This window comes from Melanerpes formicivorus, unplaced genomic scaffold, assembly GCF_026170545.1.
Source record: "Melanerpes formicivorus ecotype bairdi unplaced genomic scaffold, bMelFor1.0.p_v2 SCAF_6, whole genome shotgun sequence".
NCBI lineage: Eukaryota > Metazoa > Chordata > Aves > Piciformes > Picidae > Melanerpes > Melanerpes formicivorus.
In genome coordinates this window covers 13,825,375-13,841,238 of record NW_027142358.1, presented here as the reverse complement: position 1 = coordinate 13,841,238, position 15,864 = coordinate 13,825,375, and the positions used below count along the sequence as shown (strand labels likewise).

Here is a 15,864-nt window from a genome sequence, read left to right as displayed (position 1 = left end):
CAGGCTGGGATACACAGTAACTTTTTTACCTCAGTCCTCACTGTTAATCTTGCTCCTCACCCTTCCAAACTAGGTGAGGAGGACCAGCAGGGTAAAGTCCTACTCCTAGGGAGTAGTTTTATTTATCTGTTGTTTTGGGGGTTTTGTTTTAATAGATTCTTCTGCATGCCTATATTCACAATAGGAATTTGATAGTTTGCCAAATGCTGGAAGTGACATTTTCCCTTGCTATTTACAGGATTTCCTCAGTTAAAAAAAGGAATACAAGCCTAGAAGAATTAGTTCTTGTGATGTTCCAGAAGCCAATTGAAAGCATCTGTCAAAGTAGCATGGAGCTCAGAAGTATCCCTGCATGATCATCTACAGGCCTGCCTGTGACAATAGCAGGACCCCAGGTTTGTTACAAGAAATAAGCTACCACAGAAGTTATGCTTGACATACTGAAGTACCTACCACTCTAAGTGACCTAGTCACCTCACATTAAAATCCAGTTCCTGGTTTATGTATTCTTTCACGCACTGCAAGCTTCGAGAAAGAATAGAGATATGATAATTGGAAGATTAAATCTTGCATCAAGGATTTGTTGCATATCACTGCAGTTCCATGAAGTTATCTGTAATTTTTCTCAATTACTTTGGATGTCAATCCTAAAAAAACATCTTACATACTTGCTATAACTTTATAGTGACAGCAGTTTCTACACTGCATACCCAAGTATAGAATCCATTTCAAAACAAGTTGCCAGTCCTCTCCCTCCACCCCATAGTTTAGGAAAGCAAAACTGGCCTAGATTTCAAGACTTCCCATCCATCAAGCAGAACCAGCAACAAGCCAAAGTTACACCAAATTTATACCTACTGCTTGCTGGCATAGATGTACATTTCATTCCAGACTTAAAAATATAACATGGGCAGGGAGAATTACATACACATGAAAGCATTTTGAATTCAGGTCACATACTGAGGGGTCTTAATCACACATGACAATAGAAGGAAAAACATGAGGGAAGTTAATGGTATGTAATTGTGTATCCTATATTCAGAGTTCATCCCACCTTAGGGCACGTGCACTGAAAGCCTAAAAAGAAGCTCCTTTATCTCAAACTGAGTTCAGAGACAGTTTGTCTCAGTGGGTTCAGAAGCAGGAAGGACTCAGTAACTAATTCACAATTGTTTAGCTTTCCCTTTGTGAAACAAATCATTGGAGCCAAATCACACGGCAAGCTTTTAGGAAGGAGATCTAGCAGCAAAAGAGAAGCAAAATGGGACTTCACTGTTTACCTTAATTGTTGGCACAGTATTCCGATTGCTGCTTCTGTCTTTATGGTATCAAGTAGATCCAGTAGCCAGCATTTCAAACTACTTTACTTCGCTGTTTTAGGAATAGCTGTTGTACTGAAGTCTGGTTCATGACACCCTGACAGTTACCATGTGGTAAATGTCAGCAAAACAGAGTTGCACACATCCTGGCAAGGCACAAAATTTTGCCAGATGCAAGTAACAGCTTTGGGATACAGCATGAAGCTTCTTGATCCTACCCAAAACTTCACAAGTCATCCAAAAATCATCATCAGTTGACAAACAGCTTTCAGTAAATAGAACTTCATGCAAAGGGAACAGAAGAGAGAAGCAATGTTGAAGTGTGTTCAGAAGAAAACAAAGAGTGCAGGTTTGCAAGTCACTCCTCACAACTTAACCTATATCACTCAGTAAGACCCAAAATAGTCCATTATAACAAGGTACAGCTTTCTTTTAAACACAAAACTTTTGTTTTCAAAGGCCCTCTTGGGAGGGTGATTAAGATAAATTCAATTGCTTCAGGTTAAGGAAATCAGGCTGTCTAATTAAAACACATACCTATGAAATTAGAACCATACGGAGGCTAGTGAGCAGTATCATTTGGGTACCAAAATGCTTATTCATGTTGCTGATGTCTACTAACTCTGTTAGCAGTATAGAGTTGAAGCCTGGATGGTTCAACTAATTAGAGGACACACAACTTAAAAGAAACAAAAGCACAGACTGAACTCTTATAATTTGGAAATTAGCTCTACTATCAAAAGAAAAGTTTCTTCATCTAAACCAGTACTTGCCATTTAAAACTACTTAGAACTATTTCCAGACAAGTAACGCAAGTCAGCTCTGACCCTTTGCATGTACAAGACACTTGGAAAAATAAGATACAGCAACTGTCTCTACAAATGAGATTTACAGTTGCAACTAACTAACTTTACTAGGAAGTTTAAGTGTCTCATATCAAGCGGCACACAGACTTACAAAGCTCTTCCAGATCATTTCCATGTGTACCCAGACCTGTCAATTACTTTTCAGAACACCTCTTAAACTAAAATGTAGGTTGGCTACCAGGCACTGCTATTTGTTGCATGCAAACTCATATTGAATTCCAAATATTGGACTGTTCAACACTGATTTTTTTCCCTTTTCCATGGGCTTCCCTTATGAGCTCTCTAAAGAAGCAGTGAGTAGTTCTGGAGTAACAGGTTTGGGTTTTTTCCCTAAGCTCAAGACAAAAACAGTTTCCTGCAGGAAGATAAAATTCATAAGCTTGACAAACAAAAAGCTGCTTAATAGCAGGGGAGGTGGGAAAAAATACCAATCACTACCAATATACATCAAATCAGAAACAAGACTCACTTTTTCACATATAGAGGAAATACATTTATCAGATAAATATAAAGAATACTCACCACCCCACAGCACTATCTACTACTACCTACCACTATCCACTTTGCCAAAGCTCCTGTCTTAAGTTCACCTTTCATTCTAAGCAACTCTGAAGTTATTGTGACAATTCTCCGAGCTCTTCCCATGACACTGTCTGAAGTTACTGAACTTGTTCTCATTTGCGTGTTGGTGGTGCTGGCTTATTTATCTGCTGCCTTGTAAAGAAAGTATCTGTTTCTGTTACTGTGATGTGTTACAAAAACCATGGGTTGAGTGCTGAACAATGTACTAAACCAGAGAAGGAGTAAGAGATGCTACCTTAACCTACTTAAATCAAACTTCAAATGCAGCAACTAGACAGAGCTCAATCTCTTATGACTTTGTTTAATCTCAGTGTTTCCCACATGGGAAACATACTGATCTATTCCTCTTTTACTCAACTAACAGTTCAAGCATACACTAAATAATAGCGTTAATCATTGCTCACATGTTAATTGTGACATTTTGATTAGCTACAACAGTATGTAGTCACATCAAATAGAATAAGGACTAGAAAAGATGAGCTGTTTTCCAAAGGACCATGCTCATTTACAGTATCAGTAAAAACTTTGCATCAAGTTTGATACATTTATGTGATTATTTCCCAGCTTGGTTTTGGCTTCAGTGCTCACAACAACTTCTACCAGCTTTGCTAGGAATACCGCACATGGAAGATGACCCACTTACATGCACAGTCATCACAAAGAATTTGCAAACTATTACAAAACAGCCACTTGACAGAAATATCTGATCAAGAATGCTTAAAAATGAATAAAATTATCTAGTATTAGTTCCAAAATCAAAGGAAGACTTGCTCAGCTGTTAAAAACCATTTAAGAAACCTTAAGCTTATTTCACAGTCAAGTAACAAACTACTTTTGACATCCAGAAAAAGCTTTAAAAACTATTACTTTCATTAGTATTTACTACTTACTACTTGACTCACAATAATAAATAATATTCTTAGTAGGGATTATTAGCCTTTACTACACAATAGAATACAAAGAATAGAATTAACTAGGTTGGAAAAGGCCTTCGAGGTCAAGTCCAAGCTATCTCCCAACAATATCTCATCAACTAAACCATAGCACCAAGCTCCCCATCCAGTCTCTTCTTAAATACCTCCAGTGCTGGCAGCTCCACCACATTATTGCATAGTAGCAGATGTTACAAATGTAGCTGGAATCTCCTAATTTTGGATGATATAACCAGTTAAGAGCAGTGTAATCCAATTTCTAGTTGTCACTGACTCCTTTGAGAATTATCTTTTATTTCATTCTACACACTATGACATTCAACAAGGCCAGTTCTTGCACTTGAGTTACAACCACCCCACACAATGCTACAGAAGAGGGGCTGGAATGCTGTACATAGAGAAGGCCCAGGGGGCGTCAGTGTCGATTGATGGCTGGCTGAATGAGTGAGCAGTGCAGTCAGGTGGCCATGAATGCCAGCAGCATCCTGGCCTGTATCACAAATAGTGTGAGAAGCAGGACCAAAGAAGCAATTGTCTGTGTATGTAGCACCAGTGAGGCCTCACTTCAAATACTGTGTTTGGTTTTGGGGCCCTTCGCTACAAGAAGTACATTTTGGTGCTAAAGTGGGTCCAGAAGGGCAAAGCAGCTGGTGAAGGGTCTAGAGAAGAGACAAGAAGCAGCTGAAGGAACTGGGGTTGGTTCATCCAGAGAAAATGATTCTCAGGGGAGAGCTTCTGACTCCCTACAACTACTGCAAATGAGGTTGTAGCAAGGTGGGTGTTGCTCTCTTCTCCCTAGTGACAAGTGACAGGACAAGAGAAAAAGGCTTCAAGTTGTACCAGGGGACATTTAGATTGAGTAACAGAACAAACTTCTTCACTGAAAGGGTTCTCAAACACTGGAATAGGCTCCCCAATGAGTTGGTTGAATCCCCAACGCTGAGGATGTTTATAAGATGCATAGATGTGGTGCTGAGGGACATGGTTTAGCATCAGACTTGGCAGAGTCAAGTAATGGTTCAACTTGATGATCTTATAGGTCTGTTCCAACCAAAGTAATTCTACAATATTTAGACACTGGTGTACAGAGAGACTGAGTGGAAAAACATCTTCTGAGGTCAACCTTGAGCAAAGTCACAAAAATAAAAGTGGACACACCAGAACAAGTAACCTTTCCAGCAATTTCCAACTGTTTCAAACAGATATTTTCCCAATGATAACTGTTAGGATAAGCATTCATTACTATCACACAATGCAGTATTAAAAACTTCTCCTAAGCAATTTTGGTGACTACATGAATGTATGTTAGCAACTGACAAGATTTCCATTGTTTTGGTAAGAAGATTGAACAAGTCATCTTGCATACATCTCAACCTTAGCATTAATGGTCTCATTCGATTATGTGCTACTATATCCCATTTGGAGATTGACAGATTAACCATTTGTTGCTTTTGCACAAGTATTTTGCTCATTTACCTGTGGAAAGGCCGAGAACACCAGGTTCATTCAGCAAGGGTCAGGGGAGACTATCACCATGTACTAGTGCATAAAGAGTGCCTACTGGGAGGATGGAGACTCCCTTTTTACAAGGAGTCACATGGGAAAAACAATAGGTACAAACTACTCCTGGGGAATGTCCAACTGGAATCCATAAGAAAAATTTTCACAATGACAGGCGTTAGACATTGGAATAATCTCCCCAGAGAAGTAGTGCATTCCCCTACGCCGGATAGTTTTAAAAGTCAGTTTAGAGTGCTGGGCCAACTCATTTAAACTACACTATGACCTAGAAAGGTTGGACCAGATGATCCTTGAGGTCCCTTCCAACCTGGCGTTCTGTGTTTTATGAGAAGTCCATTTGTTCAAAGTGTAACTGACTGCAGTCACCGGGAACCAAATTCACCCAAAAGCTCTTGCAATTTAATTGGGTCTCACATGTACTGACCATCAGTCTGTTTGTGCTCCTTGGGAGAAATTATTTATGCTGGGAAACAAAACAAGGCCTGCATAGGAAAAGAAAGTTTAAGTTACGCTTCCCTCCTTAAAAACAGTTGCAATATGCAGCCCTTTCCAAACTCAGGAAAAGGTTTGAAGGCAGAGGAAGCAACTCAGGTTGAACAACAAGTTCTAGATGACAGCTTTTAATAGCTTCCCTGCCTGACAGGGGTCTTCAGACTTCTGCAACTGAAAAGCTGATACTCCGTAAAGGCTGTAAGACTAGAATGGGCAAGGAAGTGGATATGGACTTTCCTGGCTCACCCTTTAGTAAGCTTCCCATTTTGATGCACCTGCTTCTTTCATTATATAGCAATTACTTGACGACAATTAGAGGGGAAAAAAAAAAACAAAAAACAGACAAAAAAACACCACCACCCCCCCCAAAAAAAGAAAGTGCCCCACACCCCCAACATCACCACTACAAACAAAAACCAAAACCCAGACAGGAACAGCTATTGCTTGCCTTCAAACAAACTTAGTTACTTAAATAACAAGTGTCACACTAGTTATATGGTGCAGACCAGAACACTCCTCATCAATTCAGGACATACACAAACAATTGCTACTTTGTCACTTCTGTGACTACAGTTATGAAATTAATTTCTACAGCTGTTTTCTCATGCACTCTTCAGCTTAAGGAGGGACAGGCTTGCGTCTAATTTGTGCAAAGACTCAGCTATAAGTTTAATACTACTGTACATTAATTCCACAAGCAGGTCCCAAAGACACACTGAAGTTTGGCATAAAGAAAACATACCCTCTTTGAAAGAGGATCAGGTACATTTGCTATTCTGTGGGTATAACCACTGATGGAAAATGCAATGCAGTTTCATTGCATCAGGTTTCTTCATAATAATTCTGAGCCAAACAGGAACAAGATGCACAACTCTCCTATGGGAATGGTTCCTTTTTTCCTCCACTCTAATGGAGAGCCCTGAAGTGAATCATCAGTTTCCCACCCTACCCACAAAGTCGGGGTACTAGGACACTCTTCCAACAAAGAAACCATCATCAACTATGAGTCAACGAGGTGACAGTTGCAATAATCATGGATAGTTAGGAGCAGGTTTTTTCCCTTCTTGCCCCTTTCAGCAGCCAGTATTGTCACCTGTCAACCATAATTCATTATGGAAATAATGATTCATTATTTACATAACAAACATTACAGAACATTTACTTCAGAATATTTTTTTTTCCTGAAGTGACTTGTTCAGTATATTTTTATAGAAAATTTTGGTTCTAGTCTTAGAATAGGGGCAAGTACAAGTCATATCTCAGTAGACGTTATTTAGGCAAACAAGAGAAAGGTTTGCCCTCTACTGATTTTATATATAATTCTTCATGTTTTTACAGATGCACTAGGACCTGAAACTAGTACAGGAACAAATTATACCTGCTTCCAAGTATTATGCACGTAGGGCTTTCCCCTCACAGTTCAGTTTCAAGCTGCTAAGGTACTAGGGTCATGTTTTAAGGAGGTAATTATGGCTGAAACATTTGTAACTGAAAACAAGATCCAGCCTTTGTTTCAACATTTCATCTCTCTGTGCAGCAAATAATCTTGTATCCACAAAGTGTCTTAGTGTCTTCTGAAATGCAGGTAGCTGCAATAACCACTCCCTCTGTGGTGTATTTCCATACTTCAACACAAACTGCTTCTTTAGACTCCAATTACATGACCTTATTTCAGGTTAATTCTCTTCTGCCTGCTGTCAAAGATTAAGGAAGAAATTATACAATTAAGCATTCCAATTAATTGAGTGGATGCACTTATAACAGTTACACAGCGACGGAAAAAGATACTTGACTGTTCAAATTAGATAACAACAATACTCCTTGGTAAGGGCTCCTTCCTGCTGCTGTGTTTAAAGATAAATGCCAGAAAGGTTACAATTTCGCAGGAATTAGGAACCACTGCTGAAGAGACAAGTTCTGTACAATGAAAAACTGTTTATCTGCATTTGATCAAGTGATAGAATAGAATGTGTCACTAAAGGGGAAAAAACCCACAAACATACAAACAAAAACACCCTAAACAAACCACAAAACACCACCACATGGAAAAGTTTGAGTCTAGTTTGCAGTCATACTTGCTTCACAGTGGAAAAATGGCAGCAGAAAATTTATATGAAGACAAAGTATCTAATGTTAATAATATGTGGTAAAAAAAAACCAAACCACACAGCCAGTAAGATTTAGTAAAACAATGCAGTCAGAAACAAGAGCTTGGCAACAGCACTCAAAAGCTTTACATGAAGTAGGGATAAAGAGGCTAGTGTTAGCTACATGAGAAACCACTACCAAAGTTTAGTACTGAAGACAAGGACTAAAATGGATTCTCCTTTGGAAAATTAATTGGCAAGAGTGTTATTCAACCTTTTTATTTTAAGAATTCCAGCAGATCTGAAACAGGAAGAATACTCAAGCATTTGGAACAACCACTTCATTATTTCAGGCATCATTTCTAGTAACTAGCATTAATACAGCATGTTTGATTACACATCTTTAAAAACACTGCTTGGTTCTGCCCTCCTCTGCCCTCCCAAACACTTGCTTCATCAATCCAAATTTTAACTATACTGGGGAAGGAAAGGGACCTGTAAATTACATTTATAACTTTAGAATTTAAGTGGGGTAAGTGTAAAGCATACTGAACCATGCTTTATTAAATTCTATAAAAGGAATTCCCTGTTAACTATCCAATACTAGTGGGGGGGGAACAATAGAAAAACCTTGTTGCAAAGCTATATGACAACAAAGTTACAAGAAGTCAGGAACAAAACACTACAGATTGAACTTCATAGAGACTTAACTCTTCCTTCCCTGGTGCAATTCACTTGCACAGCAGAAATTACATGTCAAGTTTTCCAGAACAGGAGTGGTATACAGCATACTGTTGGCATATGGAATTTCTGTCCAACTGCCATTTTAATGTTAGCCCTTCTACAATACTATCAGGTTTTACACCCCAAAAGCAAGCTGTATGCAATTACTAATGGATGCATTCACCATCTCTGCACATGTAAAGGAACAGAGAACAAAAGCTTCCTTTTAAAACTGGTGGAAGGACTGGGTATAAATTAAGTCTCCAAACATTACAGGACAAAAAGATTACTCCTTTCAAATCAGAAGCTGATATATCACTTACGTAAAAGATAATTCCTAACAGATGAAAGGAAGTTCACAATGTGCTTCACAAAATTGCTTTCTGTCCAATTAACTGTTAATCATTCTTCTCTCTGTCCCTCACATGCACACATCCCAACTGGTTTTATGCACTCACAGAGCATATAGTTACAGTTCCCAAAGAGACTGCGGATACACTTCAGTAGAATGTTCTATATCAAAAAAGGAAATTATTTAAAGCATACTCTATCACTAATCTGGGTGAAGAGGAGACTTGTGATAAGACCTAGAAACATACAAATAAAACACTCAGATCATCAGGAATCTTCTCGTATTCTCATTGACTTGTCACTAACTTGAAGTTCTGTAAAGTTAGATGAACTGCTGTAACATGACATTTCTTCAAGCTTGCAGACTTCTGAATGAAAAAAAAGAAAAAAAATGGAGCTGAGGAAGCACAGATCTATACATAGCCCATGACAAGTTACAAACATCACAAAAGAAAAAGTTACTACAGCTCCTTAAGAGCCATTTTCTGTGCTGAGCAGGAAAACCTTCGAGGAAAAAGTTTACTTTTTTCTTTTTTTCCTGTCTTCTCCATCCTTTTCCAAGGTACATAAATATTGCAAACTATTTGTTCCCTTAAAAAAGGAGAAGCACTAAGCTGTCTTCAACTCATCCCTCTCTTGTGTACCCTGAGATATACACAAGTCACTTATGCCAGAAGATGACGTAGGGATGAGTAAACTGGTATACCATCCACTCCGAACAGACCATTTAACCTCTTTTTGAGTGTTCCACCATGTATTTGACTTTTCCTGCTGCAGGCATGACAAGGATTTCAAGGCAGGCTGCATTTTTCAGATTTTCAAGTTGGTGGTTTGCAAAAGTCAGTAAGATAATTCAAATCCTATCCAGAGAAAATGCATAGTTCTTTCTGCAAAGCCCTGCAACCTCAGACAAGTTCGAGTCCACGTTATGCACCCAGAATATGCCTTTTGATTCAAGTGATAATACTTCATCCAGTAAGATGAGATAGGACAGCCACTGGAGCTACACTAAAGGCAGGTCTTCCATAGTTTAAGGTTTGTTTGTTTTCAGCTTTCTGTCATTGCTTAAGTACTGGTATAGAGTTTCACATGTTTTGAGATTAATCTGTGTGGTTTCAGTTGTACATAGATGGGGTGGGCATCAGCTGGTGTTAGTTTGAAAAGGCTGACCCCAACTTCAGGAAATAACAAAAACTTGACATGAATGCCTGTTTGACCCAGTCCCAGAGGGTGTTATTCTCAGCAAGTAGAATCTCTAAATAAAATTAATCCTACTCTAGACTGCATTTATTGACTTTTACAATTAGAGCTTGGCCCTACTCTTCTTAAAATCTGATAAACCATGACTACATGGCAAGTGTTCATAAGGTAAGGAGACTCCTATTGACTATTATCCTAACCTGGTTGTTGTGACTAGCAACCAAGGCGCATAAAGATGTCAGTATAGTTTCATAAGCCTCCAAATCTCAGTAAGTAAATAATGGCATATCACAGGATCCACCCAGAATATATTAATAAAGTAAATTTTCCCCAGTTAAGAAACAATGGAAGAGAAATTGCATGCATGTAGACACCTATGAAAAGATTCAAAGACAAAAGGACAGTATGTAAAGCTTTAAGGATGGAAAGGCAGAAGCTGCATCATCCCTTAGACAAGTGCTGGGCTTTCAGAGCACATTTCTGTTATGAAATGTCTGCCACTTCATTTGTGACCATAAGCATCATACTTCACTTTTACTCAGATGGCTCAAGCTACATCAAAATGAAGGACAGAGGAACAGGTAATTATCAGGCAGTTCAGGTATTTCAGAGCACTGACCTGGTTCAACAACCCAGCCTCTGAAATGTCAACATCTTGAGTTGCTGATCCTGCTGCAATACTTAAACTACATGTATTTCCCAAGTCCCTTTGCGGGTTCCCCTATCTCAAGTCTCAGGCACAGGGTTATTTGCTTCACCCATGGTACTGCTGGTATTTGGTAAAGCAGCAGCTGTGTAGCAGCTCTGTCCAAAAGAGTGGAAAGAAGTTACAACAGCAAACTGTGCCTGCACAGAAGAAATCCAGAACCAATACAAGTGAATGGAGTTTAAAACGTTAGAGAAGGATTCTCCCCCTGCCTCTCTTTGGCAGTGATATAACACTCTGAACATAAATGGCTATAAATTCACTACTGGAAAGTAGATTCTTAGCAAGCTTCAAAGTATTCCCTTCCTTGACTATTTTGAACCCCAGCCGATTCTCCTGCAGCATTAGATCTTTAGGTACAAGAAATGCCAGCAAAGCTTCAAACCTCCCATAAAAGGCACACTTCCATTCCTAATACCAGTCAACAAAAACATTAAGCTCTTCAGTTAAAAAAAACAAAACCACAAACTTATTTAGCAAACTATTAATTTTGTGACATTAATCTGAACACCCTCCCTCACATTCCCAGCTCACATCAAAGGTTATTTTTGTGCAAAAAAAAGTTTCTGCCACTTCTATGAGTGAAATCTTGGCATGGGCAAAACACACCTTACCTCACAGTTAAGAAATTTCATCAAATTGCATCAAAACAAATTACGTTGTTCTGCAAAAGCTACCGCCATAGAATCAAACTGTCACACCTTGAGAACTACTACAGAATACCAAGTCTTTGATGTTGACAAGAAAGAGACCAACTTGGAAAGATTTAGTTATCTCATTGACTTCAACACTGACTTGGACTACCCCTTCCATAGGATTACTTAAAAATTAGGTTCTGGCAAGGAAACACTCCTATAGTAGGTCTTCCTGGGCATACAAAACATATACTAAAAATACTCATGAAACTTAAGGCGGTTTCAGGCAAACCTTAAAATACAGCACATGCATTTCTGACACAAAACACAGAAACATGCTGAATGGCAAACTGAAGAAAAAGTTCTCATATAAAAGTCTGTACTCAATTATCTAGGAGGATGATATGACTCCCTTTTCACATTGAATTCCCTCAGTTTAAGACTCTCATATCTATCAACCTGTGTTTCATCTTGCATATTGTTTTAACTCCATCTCAGGAATGTCTACAAAAACTTGACAGTTTATTTTAAAAAAGATTACTGCACATGGCTCACTTCTCATTTCCTAGCCCATTTCCTCACGTAGGACATAACCTAGGCCTTGCACAAGAATAGGTCTCCACATTGCTGCTACCAGGCATTACTTACAGATGCAATAGTTACATGAATTAAGTATCGCACTTTGTGACAAGCCAGAAGGACAGAGAATGGTGCAGCTGCATGCTGCAAACTATCACTTACTGAAAAACTTCTCTGCTGGTCAATACTTACCATTATGTAAGCTTTGTGACACTCCTGCAAGCAGCTACATTACTATCTTGGTTGTAAGGACAATTTCACCTTTGCTGTCACCTGTGAAGCCACTAGAAGGCTTGCAAGTTAGACAACATACCTATACAAATATTCCTGCTTCTGTGAAACAGTTCCACAAATCACATTTACACTTCAGAATGATGCTCTGAAAACATACCTCCAAATAAGAAACAGACATTAAATCTGGATTTTTCCTAATGCAGTCAAAGTTGTATAATAACAGATCAGGGCATCTTCCTTCTAAGCACCACCTTGGATTATACCAGTCCTCTTTGATCCATTTGTGAATTAACACAGAAAAATCATTCAACACTTCAGTTTTCTTGCCTGCTAGCTAGAGAACAGGCCAGGCTTCCAAAATGAAAGAAGAGATGTCATTTGCAAGCTGTACAAAGAAACTAACTCTGTGTCTGCAATTCTCTAATAAATGCTACTTTATCAGATCAGGTTTCTTTTGAGAATCAAAGAGGGGGAGGAAGAATACAATACAGTCACACAACCCAGCCATACAAGCTTAGAGAGACTTAGCATTGGTCTTCCTTTCAAGGAAAAGTATTTCACACACTCAGGCTTCACACCCTTACAGCTAATATACCTATTACATCAGTTCATTGCTACAGACCAATTGTTCTTCATAAACACAAGTTTCAGCTACAGTTAGCAAGAACAAGTATTCCAGACAGTACGGCCTGTAAAATTCATGGAGTCATGGGGACCAAGAGTTGCCTCTACACTATATAAAAAATGGAAAACCTCAAAGTTACCCTAGCAGTAGCAAGCGCTACAGGCCAAAAGCTCAGGAACACATCACATATACATGACAGCTTCTTATATCCACAATCCTCATGATTTCTGTGCATTAACACATCAGTTAACAGTGACACCATTATTTTAACTGTATGTAGCTATCTTGTTTTAAGGTAAAGTTTGCTGGCAAGGAATACCACTTGCCACAAATGACTTAAGAATTCTATAGAATTCAAAGTGAACAAGTAACTTCCGATGTTCAAAAACCAACTTAGATTACCTGTAAATCAATTCACCAGAAGTACAACGTATTACCAGGTAAAGAAATGCAGTTTTGCATACTCTTGCAATATGAAATAACTTATTTCTGCTTTGCTCTACTTCTGATGTAATTTGGTTATAAAAGTATTAGTACAACTAAAACATTTTGAATGTATTAGTCACTTGCACTTCTCATACTTAAATAACGGTTTCAAATACTCGGTTCTTAAGGAGACAAACCAAGTATAGCTACTTTTCATGAGGTGGAGAAACTCAAGTCAATTTTTAGCCACCTTTAGCTTCCTGCAAGAAAACATTAACACACTCTCGAGACTGTGTCACAAACAGAACAAACTACAACTCCGAACTTAGTCGAGAAACCACAGGTTTGTTCGTGCACTGATAATGAACTGACAGTCTTCACCAAGGGTATTGTGTTTGGGTTTTTTAAGGATAGGATCACACCAAGTAAGCGTTTTGCCTTTCCAAGACAGCAAAAAAGCCCACGGCATATCAGAGACATCTGTGAAGCATTTTTGGGTGCTCCCTGCACTGAGCGGATAGGACGGTATAAACAGCAACAGTTACAGCCTTTCCCTGCACTTCAACGTGATGGTGTTCCTCAGGTGAAGAAAAGAGGCTTCTTCAGTCATAACAGTGGTCAACAGCTCACCGTTATGGACAACTTATTGCTCCGCGGCACCGCTCGCCGAGCTCCTTCGCCGGCCAGGGCGGGAACAGCCGAAGGCGGCTCCCAGATACGAGCTGCAGAAGTCCAGAATGCCTCTCAACTTAACCCCTTCCCGGCCCCAGCCTCGTCACCGGCGACACGGTTCCACCGGCAGCGCCGCTGGGAAAACCTCCCTGTTAACGGGCGCCTGTCAGGCGGCCAGCACACCTGTAGGCCGGGGCAGGCGGGTTCCGCGGCCACGGGCCCCCGAAGTTGGCCTCGGCGGCCAAAGTTACTCCCGGCAGGAGGAGCGAAGGAGGCGGGCCAGCCGGCTACCACTACTCACCCGCACCAGGTTGCTGACAGCGGCCTGCACGGCCGACACAGGGGCGGTGAGGTCTGGAATGGCCTTGCCGTCCACCTCTCCTTCCTCGTGCATGATGACCAGGTGGGAGATCTGCTGGGCCACCGGCTCCAGGATGCTCTCGATGGTGCGCGTGTGGAAGACGGGCATGGCGGCAGCGGGGTTGGGGCCCGAACTCCGCACAAACTCCTGGCAAACTCTGTCCTTACGGGATGGCGCCCCACAGGGAAAGCCGCGGCCTCCACACAAGGCAGTAGAAGAGGAAAACAAACGACCTCGCCCCTCAGCCAACTACAGCAACCCAGAGCGGCAGCTCCTAGTTCAGGCTAGCGGCAACGGGACTCGAACTCGCTTTTCCTTCCCCTGGCAGCGCCCACCCCACACTGGCACCACTCCTCAACCAGGAGGCGGCTTTTCAACCACCACAACCTACCACTCCCACAGCATCCCGCCTCCTCGGCCGCCCTCTCCCAATGGCCGAGCTGGGACAGCCGATCCCAGTGGCGCAATAAAACGTCCATCAACATTCCAGAGCCTCCCTCCCCCTCTGCCTTTCCCGCACCACCCGCCTTCCCAACCAAGCCTGGTTGCGCGGGCGCTGGTTTCCCAGCGTTCAGATGACGTCAGACATTCTAGTGTCCATATAAGGAGACGATTAGAGCTGGAGTGCCGGGATAGTGGCAGGGGGAGCAGAGAATTGAGAGGGTGGCGGCAGCATTGGCATTCCAGTGCTCCGCCCCTCTCACGCCCCGTCGGCGGCAGAAGTTTGGTCCGTTGGGCTGAGATAAGATCGCCCGGCGGAGTGCTGTGGCCAGGTATAATTGGGAAAGGGGTGGCCGAAGGGAGGTGGCATCCCTCCACCGCTTCCCCCCGGCTCCTAGTTGCCCTTATGGATGGCTTCCCCTGGGGAGCGCTCCTTACGCCGCTGGCGCGACCTGCTTCCCCTGCAACACTCTCCCCATAGTCCTCTCCGCAGAACGCTCGTCGCCCAGGGCGCGGTTCTAACCGCTTCCGTCCCCCCGAGAAGTGGTGGGAGGCGGTGGAGGCCACTGCGCAAGGACCGCTTCCCGCCCGCGCCCCGCCTGAGGTGAAGAGGGGAGGGTGGAGCAATGTCCTAGTCGGCCTGCTCTCTGTGAGCCGTCCTTAGGCTGAAGGAGACGTGGTGGGACAGCAGCCGTCGCCCTGGTAGTGCTCCTTCAGGAGAGTTGTCGGGCGGCCCGCTGCTTGGGGTCAGTGCCGGGCGGTGACAGGCGCTGGGGCGGTAAGCAGCCCTGCGAGGCGAGAGTAAATCCTGGTTCAGGGTTTTTACCGTTGTAATCTGGTGATAAGAGAGCACTGCTGTGGGAGCTCATTTGAATACATTTAGGTGAGCGACGTGATTTGGGGGGAACGAATATAAATCTTAGAGTGTGGCATAAACTCTGGCTGCCCCGTACCGCCGATGCTGAGCGCGGCTGCCGATGGCTGCATCCCGAGGAGTGCAGTGCCACAGCCCTGCTCCTTGGCAGCGCGAGGTTGCCCGCCTTAGCCAGCCTTCCGCCTGCTACTGATGGTCAGCTGCCCGCTCCCCCCACGTTTCAGCGCTGTTATTTACA

The 15,864-nt window shown here is 41.8% G+C and overlaps 1 protein-coding gene across 2 annotated transcripts in view; it reads right to left on the bottom strand.

Moving 5' to 3' along the window:
* Nucleotides 1-14,749, bottom strand: part of VCL (vinculin) — a 54,292-nt gene extending 39,543 nt beyond the window's left edge. Inside the window, exon 1 of one of the 2 annotated variants that reach the window (XM_068139851.1) lies at nt 14,252-14,749. In XM_068139851.1, the coding sequence (XP_067995952.1) occupies nt 14,252-14,419 (168 nt within the window). In that variant the 5' untranslated portion in view covers nt 14,420-14,749. The remainder of the gene's footprint in view (nt 1-14,251) is intronic. The other variant, XM_068139850.1, reaches the window with a different exon arrangement.
* Nucleotides 14,750-15,864: the final 1,115 nt, after the last annotated feature.